This window comes from Podarcis raffonei, chromosome 5, assembly GCF_027172205.1.
Source record: "Podarcis raffonei isolate rPodRaf1 chromosome 5, rPodRaf1.pri, whole genome shotgun sequence".
Lineage (NCBI taxonomy): Eukaryota > Metazoa > Chordata > Lepidosauria > Squamata > Lacertidae > Podarcis > Podarcis raffonei.
The window spans coordinates 38,526,846-38,550,846 of NC_070606.1; the positions used below are offsets into that span (position 1 = coordinate 38,526,846).

Here is a 24,001-nt window from a genome sequence, read left to right on the forward strand (position 1 = left end):
CATCTGGTATAAATATACTTTGTGGCAGTTGTAGGAAAGGTATTAAATTTCCTGCTTTGGCCACGCCCACTCCCCAACTTGGCCACGCCCACTTTATCACATGGCCCTTGGAGAGTTGAAGCAAGACAGCACTCAGCTCAAAAGCCACTCCTGCTTAAGGAAGCTCTATGTTCCACTGAGGGTACACACAGCTAACTGAAATACTATAAGAGGGAACGATGAATTAGCTGGTTAAACTTAAGAGATAGCCATGCTACAACCCTGTTCTATGTTTTGGTTTATTGAAGACCAATTGTATTACTCTGCAATAGCAGAGCATGACGCGGCTTAGAGGTTTTACTACAATCAAGTGGCATATAAATTTGGTTTAAAAAATAAATGCTACAGGCATCGCTGAGCAGCAAGCTGAAAAAGAAACCAAACTGTGACGGCCTTGAAAGTTTGGTCACTGATTAAGGCATTTGGATGATTCCCACATCTGCAACTCCCTTTGCAACCTGTGACTGGAATAAATCGTTTCTAACCCCTGTGTTTTATTCCATTATTCTCTCTTTTAAATAACAGAAATGAAAAGGAAGGTTTCTGCCACCCTGCCACTTTATTTAGTTTAAAGAAGACTGCCCTCTTTTGTCAGGTGTTTCAATGGCTACCTTGCTTTATTTATTTATTTATAACTTGCTCATTTAATAGTTTTTGAAAGCAGCTGGCAAAATCAATTCCATGCTGCTGAATTAAACTGATGGGGTTTGGACATTGATGAGGGCGTTCCACCGACCCACCCACCCACCCACCACACTTCCCTGCCTTGGATTCACTGAGTCACAATCATGTGGAATTTCCTTTAAATCTCTGCAAAGTTTGGCACTCTTCTGACACTGCTTTTGGCATCTTGATGGAGCTTAGAACAAGTCAGATGAGTATGGCCTTTAACTCCTAATATGGATGTTAAACTCATTATGGCGGAGCTTCAGAGCAAAAAATCTCACCATCAAAAAACACTTTTAAAAAAAAGAGATTTTATATTATAGATAGATAGACAGACACAGATAGACAAGATAGATAGATAGATAGATAGATGATAGATAGATAGATAGATAGGGCACATGATATATTAATGCTAGCAACAGATATTTTTTATATCCACAGGAATCATTTGACTACTAATCATTTGATTATTATGACAATTAATTTTTTATTCATATAGCACTTGAAACTATATCAGTGTATGTAGTCATACCCAGTGCTTTTTTCCATGGAGTACTCTAGAGCATGCAGTACCAGCACCTCTTTTTGTTGTTGACAAAGAGTGTGGCACTTACTGTAACAACTACCTGGTGAGCATCTATTTTTCTAGAAAAAAAGCACTGGTCATACCACATACAAGAAGGAGGAAAAGGGAAGGGGGTGGAAAGGTCAACTTTTAAGATTGCCCTTTAAAAGGGGGTGGGTGGGTTGGGGGGTGTTATTGGGTTGTTGTTATTTTGATTATGTATTTTGTGGTTTTATATTTTTTATTTTATTCTGTGAACTGCCCCGAGACCTCTGGGTACAGGGCAGTATATAAATTCAATAAATAATTATAATTATAACTCTTTTAAACCAGGAGTCATGGTTAAGCTCTTTTCCCACTAACCGCAAGCTGTAGCTGAGTAGTGTACAGTATTGTGCAAGTCAACTCAGCATACCATATGGGAAGTTCTTAAATAGTTACCATACCATAAATAATTATTTCTGCCAAAGAAACATACCCAGAGCGAGATGAGGACAGAAGTGCCCAGTGCTGGTGTCAGGGGTCAGTGCTTGAAGGAAAGGTGTTTTGAGTGAAAAGGAGTTGAAAGCACAACCACAAGCCAAGCCAGTTTTTAAAATATACCACATATACAACCTGAAATACTAAGCAAGTGAGGCTTGTAGGACAGGCTAAGTAGGAGAGCAGAAAAAGACTGTTTAAGTGTTGATTAGTCAGGCAGGCAGTCTGTGGTCTTTCTTCACACCAAGGTAATAGCTTGAATATTTTCATCTTTTAACCTTTGAGTTAACTCTCTCAGAAGCTTTATTCTTTTTCTGTCTTTCAATGATAATAACCTACCTTTCTACAATTAATTAAAATGCAAGCTGTGTTAATGAGAAAAAACATAAACCACAACTAAAATTAACCAAACAGAAATAGCATCATAAAAACTATATCAGCAATAGCAGAATATCAGACCAGCCTTTTGACTGCCATCATCTCAATATAGGAAAAACCACGTGTACACAAATAGGGCAGCTGCCATGTGTGTTAACTAATATTTGCATTTGTGGCAAAATAAGCTTGCTCTGCATTTTACAACTATTAGTATGCACTTCCCCTGCCCATGTAGAAAGATTATATCAATGTTATTGCATATGACATTGCCTCCAAGTACTCAATTACTAAAACTAAATTTTGATGTCAATGTGTTCAGCCACTAAGAAATAAAGATTTTTTTTAAGCATGCATTTTTAATTTTTTTTTAAGGCATAAAAGTAATCTATTTGAATCTGGTCACAAACATGGTTTATAACAAGATTTGAAAATGAAGTTTTTGTTGTTGTTTAGTCATTTAGTCGTGTCCGACTCTTCGTGACCCCATGGACCAGAGCACGCCAGGCACCTCTGTCCTCCACTGCCTCCCGCAGTTTGATCAAACTGAAAATGAAGTATTTTCCTATAATGAAAATGTGCCAGAACCAGAATTAACATACAGATAAATGTATTTTCACAGAATCACACAACTGGAAGAGCTAATGCCCATAAAATCTCTCATTTGTCTCAAGGCAAGTTCTCACCAAATCAGTCCCTCATATATTAATGCACATAAAATAAGACAATAATAATTTAGTTTTGTTCTCGGTCTCAAGAAGACAGAAGAAGCAAATAAGAGCACAGGAAGGGCCTGGATGAATCTGACCAAAGTCCTATTTACTCCAGCATTCTGTTCTCACAGCCTGGTTCACACATAATTCTAAACAATGGTTTATTAAGCTATGGTTTATTAAACCATGGCTTAGCATTGTATGTAAAGGCTGCCTGCAGCTTAACTATGGCATGTTTACTGCCAACAAACCATAATCTGAAGTTGTGGTTTATTGCTGAGAATAGTAGAGATAGTTAACAACCAACAACATGCACCACACACTTAAGCGCTATCAACTCTAGATGGTTTTGATAGCAATATATACTTTATCCACACACAAAAAGAAAATAAATCTAAATATTAAAGCTCTTGCCACATTTATTTTAAAAGAACTGATAGAGATGGATTGTAATTTCTTGCTTTAATTTAGAGGCAAACTAGATCATTAAACATAATGTGATTTTTCAGTCTTGAATTTCTCAAGCACAGATGTGACAGGCATTTTTCGGGGGGGGGATGGTGCAAAGCTGCGCTCCTAACACCTGTCAGGAGGAGGATGCCTGGATAGTGGTGGGGAGGGGGAGGACTGTGTGGGTACCCTGACATGTTCCACTGGTGCACCCTTCCAACTCCAATCTCACCAGAACTCCGACCCACTCCTGGCACTGTCCAGGTACATAGAAGCAACAGCATCATCATGAAGATGGCTCTACAGAAGCACCCAACCAGCTGCTCTCGCTCAAGCACTAAGTTTAGAAAGGCATCTGAAAGTTATAAAAAGACACTTACCCCATGCCACATGGACTGCAGAAGGCAAGAACTTAACGCTTGGCTCACTGAAATCTGAAAGGCAATTAATTCTTCTGATATAATCCTAGAGTGCCTTAATTCATCGTGGGTTCTCTTCCGGTCAAGACAACTCCAAGCGACAGCTCCTATGTGCCCTGATGGTAAAGTTTTAACAATAGCTCTTGTTCCAGTATAGACCGATTTCTTAACCTCCTTATCATTTTTGCAAAATCTTCTGACTAATAAGGTGGAGCGCTCTTTCTTAGTACGAGAAGAATCTTCATCCATTTCTTCTCCGTGGCCTTCGTTGCAGTTTTGATAATGGCTCAAACTGGGCTTTGAAGGCAGTCTTCCAGTAATATTACCGCTAGACAAATTGTGACCTGAGCATGCCATGTTGAGTTTTGGGGTTGTTCTTTCCAAATACAAATAGTTATCCACTGTAGTGCCATAGGAATCACACAACTGTTGTCCAGTTCTATTCCCACAGGTAGCTGGTAGTTCCACTGTTTTACAAGTGCAAGCTGCAGAAATATTGGTGCAATCATTATAAGCCTGTACTGGCTGTAAGCATTCGTTCCAAATGAAGCTGTTGTGCAAGGTACACAAACTTTTTGAGATGTTCTTTCTCTCTTTAACATACTTGAAATCAGCACTCTCAGTTTCATTTTCATTTTTATTTACTGAGGACTGGCTTCTTAGTGGCTTCAACTCAACTTGAGATCCATCCATTTGTAACTGAATTTCAGCATACACAGTTCTTTCCAGTGAAGAAGGAATTCCAGTTTCTAAACATTTGTCTTTATTTGCAAAAGAGTCACATGCTTTATATAAGTGGTTATGTATAGTGTTGTTTTTGTAGCTTTTCTGTATAATGTCATAATTTATGTTAAGAAACTCCACAGAAGCAGGGATACATATGCCTCTCTCCCAGGGTTTTCTGCTATCAGTCATTTCTTTCTCATGTGGTAAATAGAAACACTGAACAGCTTTTCTTCACGTTTTTGGAAGAGAGAGTTGTGTGCATCCAATTTCTTTGTACTTTCATAACTGGCATCTAGGGTGCTTTATCTTTATCGCCATTTCCTTTCCGGTGGACTGAAAACTCTGCCAAAGACCAAATGCAGACACTGCTGTCTCTCTTCAGAGAGCATCTTGAAACACAGACCTCAGACACAACCCTGCTTTCCCTCAAATACCATTAATTACATCATAGCACTGAAAAAAAAGCAAAACACTGCTATATCTTCACAGCAGACTTACAGCATACAACACAGCTGTATTATTAATGGCCTTCAGAATGCTGTTTATGGTGGATTGCCACATAAAGCTTGAGTATTTGTTTGTACAGTTTGCACAGTTTTCTTCTCTCACAAGCAAACACTTCATCATAGGATATACCTATACCCCGCCTTGTTTCTTGCTACATGCCTTGGAAGAGTAAGTTGGGGAGATGTAATTAATTGTTCCTTAGGCCATGGAACTTCCAGTTAATCAGTAGCCTGCAAAACAAAAAACGAAACCATATTTAATACACAGTGCCAGGTGTAACCTGCATATCCATAACGAAAGAGTATGAAGTGTATTAACAGATGCTTAATGGAACTGCAGAGCATCCTTAAGAATACCTTCCACTGTGCTTTTGTTTATAGCTGAAGTTTTCTCTCCAAGCTCCCTTTGAGAGATTCAGAATATGTGGGATAAACAGACATGCAATCTACCACCCCAACCTTACCTCTTCAGAGAGAATATGATCAGGCACCATCCCATCCATTTATTTGCAGCTAAATTTGCAGGGAGGGACGCGGGTGGCGCTGTGGTCTAAACCACTGAGCCTCTTGGGTTTGCCAATCAGAAGGTTGGCGGTTCGAATCCCCATGATGGAGTGAGCTCCCGTTGCTCAGTCCCAGCTTCTGCCAACCTAGCAGTTGGAAAGCACACCAAAAAGTGCAAGTAGATAAATAGGTACCGCTCCGGCGGGAAGGTAAACGGCGTTTCCATGCACTGCTCTGGTTCGCCAGAAGCGGCATAGTCATGCTGGCCACATGACCCAGAAAAACTGTCTGCGGACAAATGCCGGCTCCCTCGGCCTCTAAAGTGAGATAAGCACCGCAACCCCAGAGTTGTCTGCGACTGGACTTAACTGTCAGGGGTCCTTTACATTTTTTAAAATTTGCAGGCCCACAAGGTAGCCAAGACCTTTTACTTCCCACCAACCTTATCTCCCTCCCCTCAAAGGATTCCATTTTAGGAAACCCTTCTCTACAATATATTTCTGAGACAAGTGCGGAGGAAACAAAATGGGAATTAAAACAGCATTATCCAAAACTCTGTCAGCAGAAGGGACATTTGGATTATAAAGCAACATTTTTCACCATCTAAACCAGAAGTGGTTAGCCTATGTACCTTCAAGCGTTGTTCATATCAGATCCAGACAGCATGGCCAACACTTAGGCATGGTGCGAGTTGCAGTCCAGCAACATCCTCCCCAATGGCTCTCCACTCCACAGGAAAGCTGTGAGGGCAGACCCAGAATCCCTGCTGCCCCTTCGAAAGTGGCTGAACTTGGGTTGAACAGGTGAGATTATCCCCTCCTCCAACTCAAGTTCCCACCATTCAGGGTCCTGCTCTGTTCCATCCTTTTCCTTTGGCATCAAAGCCTGCCAGTCCAAGCCCGATCCCAATCCTGACAGCACTGCAGAACTCATGGCAGATTAAACTTTTTCATTACTTCTATCAAACAATTCACAGAAGCCTAAGACTACAAAATAAGGTGAGGGTCCTTTAGCCATCCAGCCAGCTCCTCCAAGGCCTTTGGACACATTTATTGTAGCTGTCCCAGGAAGAGAATGCTTTGGCCGGCACTACCCTCTCATGGAGCTATCAAAGATCCTTTTCTTACTTGCTGTCTGCTTGGATTTAACTCAGACCAGACACTGGCCACTTCTCAGCTGCCTCAAGCTCTCATAGTTGGACAGAGGTTGTTATTTTAAGGGCTGGAATGCAAAGCAGAGAGCAAACACTACCAGGTATGGACAGAAGACTGGATCAAATTGATCACTTGCCTAAAGATCAATATAAAACCAGGGTGGGGCATGAATGCTTGCTTTGTAAACAGCAACCATAGAACCTAAATCTAGTTTTGTCAACAGACTAGAAGAGTTTGTGTCAGATTGTAATGAGAAACAAGAGGAAAACCAGATGCTCTCTATTACTTTGTTTATTTACGGTAATCAAGCCAGCTTTCTATGTGCAAAGCAACAATGATATTCTACCAAATTAATGCATTGGTTTGATCCCCCCCCCCCGATCATGGTAATCACTAGAGAGGTGAAACCATGAGCCAAGCCAAATCAAAATAAGTATTATATTGAACAGACATAAAGGTTAGGAGAATCTGGTCTGCATTTAGTACACATACAGATCTCTACCAACATAAATGGAATGTTTTGCTACCCATATATCATAAAAGGTAAAAGGACCCCTGACAGTTAAGTCAAGTCACGAACGACTCTGGGGTTGCAGCACTCATCTCACTTTACTGGCCAAGGGAGCCGACGTTTGTCCACAGACAGTTTTTCCGGGTCATGTGGCCAGCATGACAAAGCCGCTTCTAGCAAAACCAAAGCAGCGTCGGAGCGGTACCTATTTACCTTCCCGTCAGAGCGGTACCTATTTATCTACTTGTACTTTGACATGCTTTCAAACTGCTAGGTTGGCAGGTTTGCTAGCTGGGACCAAGCAACGGGAGCTCACCCCGTTGTGGGGATTCAAACCACCAACCTTCTGATCGGCAAGCCCTAGGCTCAGTGGTTTAGACCACAGCGCCACCCATGTCCCTCACATATATCACAGCCTGTGTTAATTAATCTCAAATAAATACCGTACTCTGGCTCTGCAGTCCTAATCACTATCAGTTAGAATCCTGATTTTATATTAGAATCCTGATTTTCTTTTTTTTAAGCATTATTAACATTTTAAACTACTTATATTATAACTGTCATAAGCACAAAAAGGAGGTTTGCACTAATGGAACTTGGAGCTACATAACAACCCTTTTGATAAAGGCATGGACATGCTTCTGTCTATCTCTTTCACATGGATATCAACATCTATTTTACTGCTACTAACATTCCCAAGGACTCAGTCCAGTCCACTACAGTAACTACATGCAGAGGGATCAGTCCAGGGTATGTATAACAAAGCTCCCTTTCTTCCCCTACAATGTGGACACCAAGCCACTGTGAGGAATCAACCACCTCTGCTCATGCAACAAATACAAAGCGTGGAGACTTGCCATCACACCTATACGTCAGGTGCACTGAATGTCTGCTCACAAAGGATGTAAGGGAGAACTGGCTCTGTTATGCCTTATGCTCCACATGCAAGTACTGCACCCACCATGGCCTGAATAAAGCCCCATGATTTCACAATGAAAGATTCCGAAGATATAATCTGGATTTGTTTAGAGCTGAAAGCACAATATCCAGTTAGTACATGGGAAATGAATGTAAGGCAATGTGCAGGCAAAGGTTACTTTCATTAATACCATCACTAATCTGGTAAACAACAAAGGGGCTAATTTTGATACATCAGAGAAATGTAACGTGTTCCATGCCATCAGCATAGCAAAAAAGACTGAGAGGAAACAGATTCAGCATGGATAAATCACATTAGATCAGAGGTCAAACAGCAGAAACAATATAAAATGAAACATCATGGCAAATTGTCAGTATTCATGGTCACAAAATGTTACTCTTTACAATGAAAATTATATTTGTTGAAGCATTGTTGTTGAATTTTAAATAACATACAGCCATAAGGTGAATTTAAAATATCTAGAGTAATATTCAATATGGCATTTCTAAAATTGAATTGGATTAAGGGTGCAAATAAATCAACATAAATCAAGCAAAGTGCTTTTGGGGTGGCATGTGCTGCAAGTGCTGTTTGAAAGAAGGGGAAAACAGGAAACTTATTGGAGTAAGATTACACCCATGCTGGGGTGTAGCAGCTGTGAATATGACGACACTTTTCTCAGGATGGGGGAAGTGGGTACAGCTACAGCTTGGAAAGCTTGTTGCCCAACTTACTGTACTTTTAAAGAAGCTCTTCATGCATCAATGTGTGAAACAACCAGGTCACATAACCTGACCAGCACGTTTACTGGGCAGAACTAGACTATGGTTGTCAACACAATTGACACAAACACACCATCAATAATGGAGTGGTGGTGAGTTGTTTTGCTTTGCTTACTTAGATGTTTAGATTGTGAGTCCCATTTACCACATTGAAACTTACTTGTATGTAGACATACATACGATTGCCCTGTAAGTGGCTGAACTAACTCGCAGGCCTTAGGCAAGCCATTCTCTGTCAACCCGAAAAAGAAAACAACTTCCTTTCCATTGCCCAGTAATGGCATTAAGAACTGCAAATGAAACCTATGCAGTTTTGCCATGACTGAATGCTTATTGGTTTGTGGCTTTTGCACTGGTGACATCAATATTGCGGAACGCTCTCCCAGCTGAAATAACAGGGGGCCCATCTACACTGGCATTCTGCTGGCCCTTGAACACATACCTGTTTAGACAAGCATTCCCCTGATCTCCTGACCTGAACTTTGGGTCTTATTATACCTAAGCACTACAATCTAGGTGTCTTTGCTGAAGGATGTTAATATCCTCAACATCTTCCATTGATTTCAAAGTGTGTAGATAATATAATAGAGAGCAACAGCAGGGAAACTCTGACCCCCAAAATAGAACTGGAGCTGGAGGGTGGGGGGCTATCAGCTGGCTCGTGTTAAGGAATGATAGGCTATAAAGTCCAGAGACTAGCATCTTGGTAGAGAGAATCTAAGTATTAAATGTCAGGGGTCTATTGATAGAGTTGAAGAGTTATTTGCATGGCTGCATATTGAACAGTGAAGCACTCGGACTTAAGCAGAGCACTGAATAAGTACCCAAACTCACTGGGTTCAGTCCAGATGATGTTAGTTTAACTTATATCCATTAGAAATCACTGGGAGTTAATGTCAACTAACTTTAGTCAGGATCCAACCCATAAAGTGTAAAGAATCTGAATAATGTTTTGGATTGTGCTGTCCTTGCTCAGGAAAAAACATCACTTTGGTTTTTCCACAGCTTGATCATAATAATGAATGCTGATTAATGAGCAGTTTGGGCAGCAGATCACCTCCACCACCTTTTAAAATAGTCAGCTTGCAGTCACCTGCAGAACAGGAGAAAGATGTGAAACTGGCTTCCCCAGTTTCTTGGGCTGAAGCGTCATGAAATCTCCAATGGAAGTAATTCAAACTAAACAGGGGGGGCGAGCTTAGCTCTCAAAGTCCACCTTTGTGTCTAGCCTGCAAAAAACTCTTATTGTTTGGGGTCTGATATTGCTGTCTATCTATTACAGTCTACTTGTTCTTATTTCCCTATCCCAGCTGCACCTGGTCTATTGAAGGTAAAATAGAAATAATATTACAATAATGATTCCAGTCTCTGTTACTCTGTTACAAATTAAACTGACTGCATTGTAGAGCGCTGAAGTACTCCATCTCAAGCAAGTAGGGAGTATTATCCCCACCAGAAAAGAGCAAATGGATAGCCAGTTACCAACAAAGAGATCTTCTTATTTTTTATTCTCTATTTTCATATTCCCACAAAGCATCTACATGCAGAGCTCATCCTACTGCATATTCAAAACTGATTAAATATCTGTTACGGAATATTTATTCAACAGCATTCTTCTTCATTTATAAAGTAATTAAAGCTGAATTTCTGAGTCACACACATAAAAGACAACTTCATTCCTTTTAATATGGTCAAAATCTGCTTTTTTCATGTATTTTAGTATTAATGGGAACCCTATTTAGAATGCCACAAATAATATTTGGTCAGCAAACAAGAACTGTGCTTACTTTAGCTTTGCCAATTACATCAGTCTCTGGGAAGAAGCCCACCTCAATAATTGACTTGTTCAGAGTGTGAAATCATTTGAAAGCTCTGTTTGAAAAGCTCAAAACAGATTTTTTTAAAAAATCATTCTTACTGCCTGATATTTTCTGGTTACTCATCAATATGGGTAATTATACAGTTTTCCTTAATTTTTTTTTTAAAATGTCCTTGTTTTCAAACATATTATTTTATACTTGTCCCCAAATATCAGCTAACAACAGAGTTTAAAAGTTAGTGACCTACATTTTAATCCAACATAATGAATTCAGAGGAATAATTTGTAACTACCAGTTCAAAAGTGAAACATACCTAGTCAATGAAACAAAAACAGCTGAAAGTCTGTAAATTTTTATTAAAAAACCCAATTTTCAATGGGGGTTGAATAATTTCAATTGCAACTGTAGGAACAAGCTATGAATAAATGATACATGTTATTTAGTTTCTTCACTGACATTTCATAGTGCTTCATGTTTGTTTTAATACTGTGTTACTATGTCAGGAGTTTTGAGGACAATCCACGAAAATGTCACCAATTTTTCTTCACCCAAGATTCTAGCTAAAGCCCCCCTTTGGAATTCTGTCCTCAGAATTCTGTTTTCCCACTAAGCAATTCTCATAGGAATTCTGCTTCACAACCACTTTATTACCTGGTAGGTTGAGTACCTTGAGAGGGAAAAAGCAGCTGGTAAACAACCAACAATTCAGCGGTTCCTAGACTGCGGCTAGCAAGACAAAGAAGCCCACAGTCTGGTGACATTTTTGGACTATGCCCCATCTACATGATTACAAAACACCATGTTTGGAACAGTTTTGTAACTGTACTTTTCACAAAGAAAAGACCACTCACTGTGAGCTGCGCTCTGGACATTTTGGATTTTTCCAGCCTTCAAGTTGCCATAGAACTCTTGTTTTTGCTCTAAACAAACTAACACAGCTATCCCCTCCCATATGTTCCAGAATGCATACTAGAAGGGACTGGGGAAATTAATCAAAGGGCAAAGAGTGCTAGAGAGATCTGAGGGTTTCCGAAGTGCAGAGGGAAGGTGTCTAGGCAACTGGGGATGAGAATTGGTTTCTCTCTATAAATCTTGTAGGGTGGGGACAGGGGGGTTAATAATACAAGCCAGACGCAAAGGAGGAGTCAGTGCTACAGTGAAAATATTTATTCAGAAAAAAACATGTCACAGCTTTCTAATTAGGACTGTAACTTGGCACTGATGTTAATCACTATAGATGAGTAGACATCACTACAGATTTTTTAGAATAATTCTCACAGCAAAATTTGGTCGGCCTCTCAAGGGGCAGTCAAACAGAATCTTCATGGCAATAAGTCAATGCCAATGTCTACTTTATCTGAGAAACAATTGTATCACAATTCCTTGCAAGTAAAGGACTAAGAGTTCTGTCAGCTTTTGAAATGGCAGTCTCAGTAATATATTGATTAGCTGCTCAGAGTGGGCAATAAAGTGACCAGCTGAACAAATCAATAACAAAATTAGCTAATATTGTAAAAATAATATTGGCTGAGAGGCAATGACATAAAAGTTGAAACTTGGCTTAAAGAGAGGATGAAGAAGAAAATGGAAACAGTTTTATTATTTAAGAAATAGCAAGGTCTCAACCATACCCAAAATTAATTAATATACAATATGGGCAGAGTCCTATTTCTAACTAGTTGAGAATTATAGCAACAGAGAATTTCTAAAACAAGGAATTTACCGTAGTTACAGTAGGGCTGGTTTGTTTTGCATACAGTGGTACCTCGGGTTACAAAACTTAATTCGTTCCGGAGTTCCGTTCTTAGCCTGAAACGGTTCTTAACCTGAGGCGCGCTTTCGCTAATGGGGCCTCCTGCTGCCGCCACACGATTTCCGTTCTCATCCTGGGGCAAAGTTCTCAACCCAAGGTACTACTTCCGGATTAGCGGAGTTTGCAATCCAAAGTGTTTGTAACCCGAGGTACCACTGTATTTACTAGCATCAGCCTGGGTCTCTAGTTCCCAAGATTGGGTGGAAATTAGAAGGCAGGAGGGAGGGAAGGATTACCCTTCCCACTAATTCTACTCTACAATAGATGTATCAAGTTAATTGCCCCTTCAGGCAAATCTCAAGACTGACTGGGGGAAATGGGGTGGGGAAGTGTTGCAAAGGAGAATCAGCTGTCAGGGAAGATTTAAAATGCCCCTTCCCATGTGCTATTTGTCATCTGTAAATGCCCCTTGCAAACATGGGTCTCTCTGTGCAACATTCCACAGGTATTATTATTCCAAACATTTGAATAAACCTTTCTTCAGCCAATATATAATCTCTGTAGTATCAACTGAACAGGGTTTGCAGCATAGACGTAATGCTATACTCCACCCAAAGTAGTTGTTAAACAAACCAACTTAGATGTGGTGCAAATAGGACTAGCAATGCAGTCCTCTAGATGTCTACTTTAATGTAAGTACCACTGAGTTCAAAAGTACTTAGTCCTTGCTAGGTGTTTATAATATTGCAGCCTAACTGGCTCAATTTCATTTTAGACAAAATAAAAGCCATGCTTTATATCACTGAAATGTAAATGAAGCACCATGTAAAAAAAATATGAGTCCATACTATGTGTGTCTACATTTCATTCCATCAGTCAAGTGTGTTATCTCATGTACATTAGATGTTTTTGTTATAAGATATATACGCAAACCTAAATTTGGCAGAGCTATATATTTGCAGCCTAGTGTGTCAGTTGTTACGTTATCTGTCTCTTCTAAATATTTATGTTCACATAATTTCCATTTTTCTTTTAAATAAAAACTTTTGATAGAAAAATGCATCAATACAGAAACAATTACTGTTTTGTGAATGAAGGTTTCCCCTGACCTACTGAATTTCAAGTCCAAGTCCATGTATTTTATGAGATTTTATGAAATGTCAGCATTCCACAAGGATGACAACCCACTTGCCAAGAGAAGAACAATAAGTGATTACTCAAATTTCCTAGACTGATCTTCTACAGCTACTAGGGAATCATCTGGGTGGAAGTATACATGGGAAACATGAGGACTAGTAATAAAACAACCACTACCAAGATAAGGGCATACAAATGCTTGTTATAACAAGCATTCATTATATGAATTTACAGTGCTCTTTTGAAGGACTTTGGCTTTCCAAACAAGAGAACAGATTTTACTCTACTGAAAGTGCATTTCTACATCTATTGTCAAGGCTAAGTACTCATGCCATAAAGGCTCAGTTTTACTGTTTCTTCATTTAACTACTACAATGAAAGCATTAGAGTAATCAGGGGATGGGACATAGCTCATTTTGCAGACTGAGTTGCTGGCATCTCCAAATATAACTTCTCATCAGGATATGGGGGTAGGGCGGGACCTGTGGCTCTTGAACTGTTGTTTGACAACACTAGCTGATGACTGGCGATTAAATCCTGATACCTAAACTGTGGAATCCTGTCCCCAGTTCTCCAAGAATTCTCCAGGATTATAGATAAGAGGCTCTGAGATTACATCCGCAAGTTCCTTAGTAACCTTGTAGTTCCTCAGACCTTGGCGATCTCATTTAAAGTTGCTAGGTGTTCCCTTACCACCTCTTTTTCTATCTTGGGCTGTAGCTCCCTCTCGACATCATTTATTCTATTATCACCAGTTTGGGCACTGTATTCCTTTTGAGTGAAGACAGAAGCAAAACAGGTTTTGAGCTGTTCCTCCTCTCTGTCACCCAATGCCATTATTCTGGCTTCTACACACAGAGGTCTGGCTACTTTTTTTGTTCTTCCTCTTGCTTCAAACATAGTAAAACACCACCACCACCCATTTTATTATTTCTAACCTCTCTTGCAAGCCTGGCCTTGTTCTGAGCTTTAGCCCACCTGACCTTCTCTGCAAATATTGGATGATTGTTTATATTCTTCCTTCATGATTTGCCCCTTTTTCATTTTTTATATCTGCCCCCTTTAAATCTCAGCTCAAGGCACAAAAACTTCTTCAGATGCCTCCCACTTTTCTTTCTTACTGGAATTGTTTGCACATTTCAATTGTGCCTTCTCACCTTTAAGAAACTTCCCTCTATCATGGACTCCCTTCTCTGAGTGTTTCTGACAATGGGATCTTACCCAGAAGTTCCTTAAGCTTTTTGAAAACAGCTTTTTGAAAGTCCAGAGCACACATCCGACTCATACAATCAGCTTTTTTACATTCAGCCTTTTGCTCTACTGAACAAGATTCTCTACACCGTAAAATGATATCCAAGCAGAAAATTATTTAAATGCCATCTGTTGATGCCCTGTCCTGGTATGAAGGGGAAGTTAGCCAACTAAGTCACTGAAGTGCTGTTCTGTAGCAGAACTCTGAAGATTACCATACATAATTCACTTCAACAGCATTTTTCCTGTCCACAGTAGCACAGATGAAGACAAACATCGTGGGAGGAAACATCACACACCAGAGCACTGCTCCTGTCTGAAACAAACAGCAAAGTCCTCCAGCATTAAGCAAGGTCACAGGCAACTGGAGAATCATCTGTTAAAAAACGATGCTATTATTAGATGCAAGTTATGCAGCAGTTGTGCACAGGAGTAGAATTAAAACATTCTTCCAAGATAAATGCTTGAAATACTATTCAGATATACACCTCTATGTCACCACAGGAACTATTCATGTTTTACTATCAAAATAAATAAATGAACAAGAACTTGGTCTATTAACTACATAATGATTGGCAACTCTGTTAAGGTAAAGTGCACACCTTTGGACCCTATGAAAAGTCAGCTTAAGGCATGGCAGAGGCGAGGGGAGGGGAGGACTTCCTTCTGCAAACCTCCTTAAGTTACCGTATTTTTCGCTCTATAAGATGCACTAGACCACAAGACGCACCTAGTTTTTGGAGGAGGAAAACAAGAAAAAATAATTCTGAATCTCAGAAGCCAGAACAGCAAGAGGGATCGCTGCGCAGTGAAAGCAGCAATCCCTCTTGCTGTTCTGGCTTCTGGGATAGCTGCGCAGCCTGCATTCGCTCCATAAGACGCACACACATTTCCCCTTACTTTTTAGGAGGGAAAAAGTGAGTCTTATAGAGCAAAAAATATGGTAATTTATCTTGGAATCCAAGTCGTTACATGTAAACTACTTCAATTCTGTGGAAGTCAGTTAGATGCATAATTCAACGCACATGAGTTACATCTGGGAATATAACTCCCCAGCGCAGACACCGCAAGGTGGACCTGCTTGGCTCCAGTGGTGAGGGCTGGGCTGGCACGGTGGGCTTCAGTCACCCTCTGAGCTCCATCCCTGCCCGTGCACACGTGCCCGCCTGGCGATGGCAAACAACCCTACGACGCCACTTCCCTGCATCAGGGTAAAAGGTACTAGCCCAACTCTTTGCTATCAAAGCTTCTAATTGCATGGGGGGGTGTTTACAAAGAAAAAAGAGAAACTTGTTTGAAACGTAACCTGCAGCCTAAAGTGGTACAGTACACTCTAGTGCAGGGGTAGGCAACCTAAGGCCTGTGGGCCGGATGCGGCCCAATTGCCTTCTCAATCCGGCCCATGGATGGTCTGGGAATCAGCATGTTTTTACATGAGCAGAATGTGTCCTTTTATTTAAAATGCATCTCTGGGTTATATGTGGGGCCTGCCTGGTGTTTTTACGTGCGTTGAATGTGTCCTTTTATTTAAAATGCATCTCTGGGTTATATGTGGGGCCTGCCTGGTGTTTTTACGTGCGTTGAATGTGTGCTTTTATTTAAAATGCATCTCTGGGTTATTTGTGGAGCACAGGAATTCGCTCACTTTCCCCTCCAAAATATAGTCCGGACCACCACATCGACTGAGGGACGGTGGACTGGCCCACGGCTGAAAAAGGTTGCTGACCCCTGCTCTAGTGCAACGCATTGTACTTATTTCTAATGGTAATGAAGTAAAAAAATAAATTATGCTCAGAAAAGACGGTTAACACAGTCAGGGGTAGAGGAAGGGGGTGTGGTGGGTGTGGGCCGCCCTGGGTGTCACCACTGAGAGGGGTGACAAAATATTGGGTGGCACTCACCGCGGGGCCTGCAGCGAGCCAGAGCCACACATCACTCCTGGGTGGCTCCGTGCTGCCCAAATGGTCTGCTGCCTGCCCCCCCCCCAGCTGTAGGGCGGCTCAGTGGGAGGAGGCAGGCAGACTCCAGAGGCTCTGCAGTGCGCCTCGCCCCTATGGCAGCTCGCTCCTCCCTCGCCCCACTCCTATGGGCGGTTCGCCCCACCCCTATGGGTGCGCCGCCCCAGGCGCCCGAGCAGCTTCCTCTGCCGCTGAACACAGTCTATGTTGGGCAGAAATAGTATTGTGCATTCCCAACCTAGGAAATATTTGCACAAGCTTTTTGCAGCAAACACCACATGACACCGACTCTTGCACTTGTATACCGAGTACTCAGTAAGTCACACCCTTAACATACATAAGTACAAGTACAGAACAGAACTAAACTTGAACTGAAAGTAGAATTTCTCTCTGCAACGATAAAAAGTGTTCTAGGCCCAACACTTTTAATACAGCAATGTGAAAACCATTGACACCATTGCAGATTTTTTTTAAATGTGAAAAAACATACACATTACTGCCTATTTTGTGCATAGAAAAGCTTGCAGTCTTCATGGGCTAAGTGTTTATTTAAAACATTAGGCTCATTAGTGAAACAAAGGGCACAATCCAGATAAAGTTATTAAAGGGATTTAAATAAGCTCACATTTCTCTGAATTGCAGCCCAATATAGTAAGTAAACAATCATACAGTGGTACCCCGCAAGACGAACGCCTCGGAAGACGAAAAACTCGCTAGACGAAGGAGTTTTTCGTTTTCTTAGCCGCTTAGCAAGATGCATTTCCCTATGGGCTTGCTTCGCAAAACAAAGCTTGCCCCGCAAGCTCCGGGGATAGCGGGGAAGCGCAGCACGCCTTCCCCTCTCTCCCCAGACCCCTTTTGAACCAAGGGGCGGCAACGGGGAGAAGCGATTCTCCCCGCTGCCCCTTCCCTTGCTTTAAAACAGGTCCGGGGACAGAGGGGAAGGCGCACAGCGCTTCCCCTCTGTCCCCGGACGGTCTCCATAGGAACACATTGATTGATTTTCAATGCATTCCTATGGGAAACCGTGCTTCACAAGACGAAAAACTCGCAAGAAGAAAAAACTTGCGGAACGAATTAATTTCGTCTTGCGAGGCACCACTGTACTACTATAGAGTTAGAAGGGACCACGAGGGTCATCCAGTCCAACTGCCAGCAATGCAGAAATCTTTTGCCCAATGTGGGGTTTGTATTTATGATGGACCATCACCTGGGGGGCGGCGGGATTATGTTAGCTTTTGAGATGTATGTCCAGTGGAACAGGAATGCTAAAGTTGAGTATATGGGGTTTTTGTTGTTGTTTTAATAGCATATCTTTACTGAATGTGTGAAGTACTAATTCCTCCTTGTGTATAGTAATGTGGAAAGGTGGTATACAAACTGAAAGTGAAATGAAATGATGTTCCACCAGAATCTTGTCTGGTGAAATTAAATAGCAGTTTTTCAGAAGCGTTATTACATAGAAGTTTACCAGCAAGGAAGGGCGGGGGGGGGGGGATATGTCCAGAAAACCACAGGACAAAGTGATGGTGAAACAGCACTAGTCCCGTAAAATAGCCCCTTATGTTGTGGTAGCCACAAGTTTGAGAAAATACCCAAACTAAAGCCACTATTTTTCCATACTTTAGAATTTTTTAAAAAAGCAGATTAGCTACATTTTTAATACACTCCAACTACCCTTTCAGACTTAGTGTGTAGTTTTCCACCCTTGCAACATATGGGTGAAGTGAGGTTACTAATCTACTATAATTACTGTGAACGTGGAACAGATTTACCATCACAATATTCATGGGTATATGACCTTGTGTTGGGGTTCAACAGCCTCCTATGATGAAGAGCAACGGCACCGGGACTCTCCAGCAGATCCTAATGGCCTCATTGAGACATCAAAACTGAACATCCCTTTCCCAGCACCAAAGGCCCCCACAGCAGCTACCTAGGTTCCTAGCCAATTCTCATACACTCTCCCCCAGGGCCACAAAAGCAGAGGTGATGGCAAACTCAGGCAAGAACTTCAGAGATACCAGTGTGAGGCTACTCACAAGGAGCACATAGAAACCCCTGATCGCATCAGGGCCTGACTGAGAGCAAGGAAGCATGGAGTCTTCAACTCCTATAGCCCTTACAGTCTGTGCTGCTTCATTGCTGAAGCAAAAGTTGCATCACCGCCCCCACCACATAAATTCCAGCTCCAATGTGAAAACTGACACTTTGTTTGTAATGTTGATTCACTTTTACCTTGTTTATTTCGTTTTTGTTTTTATGTTTCTTGTCTTTTGTTCTTGTGTTTATCTTGTATTTTTATGCTGTAAACCACCCTGAGATCGACAAATGAAGGGTGGAATACAAATAAATACTACTAATAAAAACAATCAACTACCATCATACCATCTTCTTTACAAGGCATTTAAGGTGGCATGTTCAAAATCATTGTATTGTGGGCTGATAAAAAAATTATGAGATAGACTAAAATGAAATATAGTCTCAATGCCTATACTGTGAGGAGAGAAGAAGGGTTGTGGGAACGTAGGTGGTTGTGTGTTTCATTTTTAGCTTTGGGTGAATAGGTGCAAGTATTGCAAAACTGAAAACTGTCTTGGGTACCTTGGCAAAAAGGCTGTACTGTATATAAAGCCTAATGATGATGATGATGATGATGATGAAGATGAAGATGGTGCATTTCACATCCAAGTGGAAATCTGAACACAAGGTCTCTCCAGTCCAAATCCAATAGAGAGAAGTTCCTTCCTTTTCCTGAAAAAGCCTGAAGGAAAGCTTTTTTGAAACTTTTGACTCATTCTTTGTGATCAGTAGGACAAAAAAAGCATCATGCTCCCATACAGAAATGAAGAAAAAGCTTAGGCCACAAATTTAGAGGCGGTAAGGAAGAGATGGCGGCCAACCCTGCAACAACTAGCTCTCTAAAAGGCTAGGCCTGGGAACTTCATAGAGCTGAGGGTGGTTTTCAGCATGGGAAGAAAAGGAACATTTTTTGGGAAACTAGAAGCAAGCAATGGCCTGGTTTAAAACCAGTTTAAAACTACTTCTTCCTCTGTGTGTGTGTGCGCGCGCGCGTATGTGGTAACAAATTCAAGTGGAGGTCTTAGTTTCGCAGCAAAAAACAAACAAACGTTGATTATTGGGAACCTTAAAGACAAGAAGCAAAGGTCACAACAAAGCTGTTAGTGCTCCAAATCCTATTCTAAAGTGAAGGCTATTCGGGGTCACAATGGATTTTACTTCTCTTTTTCTCACGTGTATGTGGGTGCAGAATATGACATTTTGACACAACTGCTTGCTACCTGAGGCCCTAGGGCTTGCTTCTAAGTAAACACAGGATCATAGAATCATAAGAGTTGCAAGGGACCCTGAGGAGTATCTAGTCCAACCCCCTGCAATGCAGGAATCTCAACTAGATCATATATCACAGCCATCCAACCTCTGCTTAGATTAAATCTGCAACCTTGATGTTATCAGCACCATGCTGAGTCTAACCAAGTGAGCTATTCAGACTGACAGTGTAAAGAGGCACCAAGTATGCTTAGTTGTATACCTTGGGATGGGGGTGGCCATTTTGTGTGCACTTTTCCCCTTGTTAGTACCAAAATAATCTCAGACACCACACCAGTCTGGGTAACTTAGACATAAGTCTGGAGGGAAATCTGGAGTGTATTCACATCAGTGTATTCAAGTAGATTTATGCAAGAGATGCTCCTTCAGGAATCTCACGCCATCTAGGACCTCAAAGCAGCATTTCCACTTAACAAGTCCCATGAGCAGAGCACTAATATATTTACATACCCAATATAGAATTGGTGTTTCTAGGGCAGACGTTCTGATTTCAAGGACGTGTGGAACCAATACAACTTTTCATTATAGAAGCTAAACATTAATTGTTAACACCAGTAAGGGCATTGCTGCACAAAAGGTGTCCCAAGCTTGTATTGGTTGCACACTAAAGACACCAAAAAGAGCAGCATTTATTTATTTTTTAGTTATTTAGCAATTTTATTTTCAAGGGGGCATTTGTATCGTCAATCTTAGTGTCTAATCAAGAACATAAAGATAACATTAAAAGGTAAATAACTTTCGCAGTTTTTTTTTCTTGTACATCCATTCTCAGGAAGGGTTTTGTGCAACTCACAAACCAGTAAGGCTTTAGCTGAGGGGTGAGAAATGTGTGGGTCTCTAGGCAGAGGCATACCCTAGGGTCCCTTGCACCCTCGGAAGGGAGATGGTTCAGCATGCGCCCCCCCATCACTTTACTGCAATAGCCACATTAGAAATTACTACATTTTACGAGGTCCAAGTACTCAAAGCATCGGGAGTCAAGGCAAGGTGAGGAGAAGGAAGGGCAAAAAATCCCACACACCTTATGTGCAAGGATGGAAAGATTCTCCCATGTTTGATCTCACATTAATAGTGGCATGTCACCATACACATATACATAATACACTCCAGTAGTCTGCCTTCATACCGTTTTGCCTTTTCTCCTATCGCTCAGCTCCCAGCTCTTGTCTAAATTCAAGACCTTACACAGATAACTGGAGACATTTTGGGGGTGATTTTTGCACCCCTTCTGGGTCTGCACTCCACTCCCAGCAAGGGCCAATTTTGCCAACCCCTAGATATGCACTGGGTGGCAGGCCTATCCGATCCAATCATGGACCATCACCTTTCATGAGCACTGAACACCTACATAAGGCTATCAAAGTGCAGGCCAGACATTTGCTTTTTAATAATTACAAAGTGTTTCAGTATTGGAGTTATAACAGTGGGAAAGATCAGTAGAGTTTTCAAATAATTTTCAAGACTCACACTTTCCATTTTCAAGGCTGAAACAATATGCAACTAAAATGACTTAATACCATGACCTCACTCGGAGCTATCCAATTTATAAAAAATAAATTTATTTCTTGTGTTTAAAATCCTCTTTTTTTTTTAACATCCAGCCACAGGAAAAGTTCTGTGCAATTCAAAACAGAAATCAATATTCCATTGTGAACGTTGGCTTTAATAACTAAGCTTGTTAATTTTGTTATGGCAGACCACAGGATTTTGGACCCCCTGGTTATACTGAAAATTAGCGGAAAATAAGTGAGCAAGATGGGAAGACCTGAGCATCTCTCATAGCCAACAACATCTCCCACATTTTAAAATACTGCACATTCTACCCTAGTACAAACCCCAACAGTATCAACTAATGTAGAAGGAGAGTATCACATCTCCCAATGAGCAAAATATTGCCCATTGGAACATCCCTGAAGGACAACTTTGAGGGAAGAGATGGGGGCTGTATGCAACACCTGGGATTCACGAATGTATGATGCAAGTAACTGATGCTGAGAAATCATACCAGCAGCCAAACGTCTTCATCCTTTCTTCCTCCATTCATCATTTCCCCCTCTTTTCCTACACAGTCGCTCAGCGCAGGAAGAGGTGGGTGTAATTTTAGAAGAAGAAGAAGAAGAAGAAGAAGAAGAAGAAGAAGAAGAAGAAGAAGAAGAAAGAAGCGTTGCAAAGGGAACCCTTTTCTCCTCCCTTTAGGAAATCTTCAAAGACTATCACACCATGTGGGGAAAGATTAGCATCCTCACCCTGAGACAGCCGGTCCTCCTCCCTCTCCCCCTTTTTGCAGGCGACGATTCCACATCTATTGAAAGGTGACAAAACCTTTCAAACAGACAAACAGAGCTGCCCTTAAAGCGACCCTGCAGGCCAAGGGATGGAAAGGAGTCGGCTTCCTTCCTCTTGTTCTCCACTTTGGTCACTGAATAATCGGGAGTGCGGGAAGCCCTTTCTAAAGGGAGTTTGTTCGTTCGTTCATTCATTCATTCTTTCCTCCCACCTCCGCCTCCCTAGCAGGGACCGCCTGGGAGCGAACCCTTTTCATTGTGAGATCAAGCGCCTTCCCACGGGACGGAAGGGATTTCCCTTCTCCGCCCAACCACACACCTGCCAGGTCACGGTGGAGGAGATTAGTATCTGCCACGGCAAGCAGAGCCAGGCCAGTGAGCTAAGCGCTTGCGCAAAGCTTTCCTTCTTTGGGAAATTTTACACGTGCGCACGCACATACACGTGTACTCCCCTCGTTGGACTGCAGAGACAGAAGCTCCGCCGCTGCCTCTGTTGCCGTTTCTTCCGACGCATCAGTCTCCAGCAGCCAGTCTGCACTGTGCAGACTTGTCTCGTATTTCCCTCGGTCCATCCAGGTCCGGGAGGCAACTCTCCCCCGCCCCCTCCGGCTCGAAAACAGGGGCAGGGATACCTTTGGAGAAGGGCTCACAGCTCAGCACCTCGATGCACTCATCGGATTTTGCCCGGGATCTTGCAAACTGGGTCTCGTGTGTGCGTTTGCACGCGCGCGGGGAGTCCCGAGTTATTTAATGCCCTGGATCTGTAATGAGCAGAGTGGTCGAGATAACTCACAAAAGATCTGGTGTCTTTTGTGTGTTAAATCAATCCAATAATCAACACTTGCAGAACAGGGGAGAATCAGATTTTTTTTGTTTTGGAGCGGGGCGCTAAAAAAAGCTAAGCAGGAAAGAAACAGCTGAGTCCCCTCCAAGTTTCCAAGTCATCCTCTTACCTTCGAGGCGCGGGAGGCTTGCCTTTCGGAGTCCCGATCCGTCGTTCTCAGTGAACGGCGAGCAGATCCCCACATCTTTGCAGGCAAGGACCTGGTCCCGAGCCACCGCGTCTACCTTTCATCTCCTCCCTCCCACCCCCAACCCACCTCGTCCCCCGATTGTGTATGCGGACTCAGGAGAGAGGAGGAGGAGATCGGCTGATCTGCCGCTTCTGGACGAGGAGTTGGCTGCCTTGCTCTCTCGTGTGTGTGTCGAGCGAGTCCCCGCTGCTGCCTCACTGCATTGGAATGTCTGAGCTGACTGGGCTTCCAGGGCTCAATGAGCGAGCCGAGCTGCCGAGCTCAGACCTTGTGGAGCTCTTAATTCACTTCCAAGCCCTGCCAACAGTTTTACACAAGGTGCCTTTTTTGCACCCTGCTTTCTCTGTCCAGTGAAAAAATGCAGGCTATCGCAGTGGAAACAATGGCTCGATTCAGGACTTTGTTCAGAAGTGGAGCGTACAGCCTCGGCCCTGTACCCTGCTGCCAGCTATTATCTATGGGAAGAAAGGCAGTAAACTGAAAGGGCTCTTTGGAGAGGGGGCAGTGTGTGTGTTTGCGGGGGGAGACATTGTGAAGTTTCCATCTGTTTTTTTGGAAAACTACCATTTGACTGGACTGGACATCTTTGCATGCAAAAGATCA

General features: G+C 42.0%; 1 protein-coding gene across 3 annotated transcripts in view; it reads right to left on the bottom strand.

The window, feature by feature from the left end:
• Positions 1-23,779, bottom strand: part of PLCE1 (phospholipase C epsilon 1) — a 115,890-nt gene extending 92,111 nt beyond the window's left edge. The window contains exons 1-3 of one of the 3 annotated variants that reach the window (XM_053388704.1): positions 23,318-23,779; positions 22,997-23,125; positions 3,669-5,170 (exon numbers count right to left, since the gene is read on the bottom strand). In XM_053388704.1, coding sequence (XP_053244679.1) covers positions 3,669-4,622 — 954 coding nt within the window. In that variant the 5' untranslated portion in view covers positions 4,623-5,170; positions 22,997-23,125; positions 23,318-23,779. The remainder of the gene's footprint in view (positions 1-3,668; positions 5,171-22,996; positions 23,126-23,317) is intronic. The other 2 variants (XM_053388703.1, XM_053388705.1) reach the window with 2 other exon arrangements.
• Between the last annotated feature and the right edge of the window lie 222 nt (positions 23,780-24,001).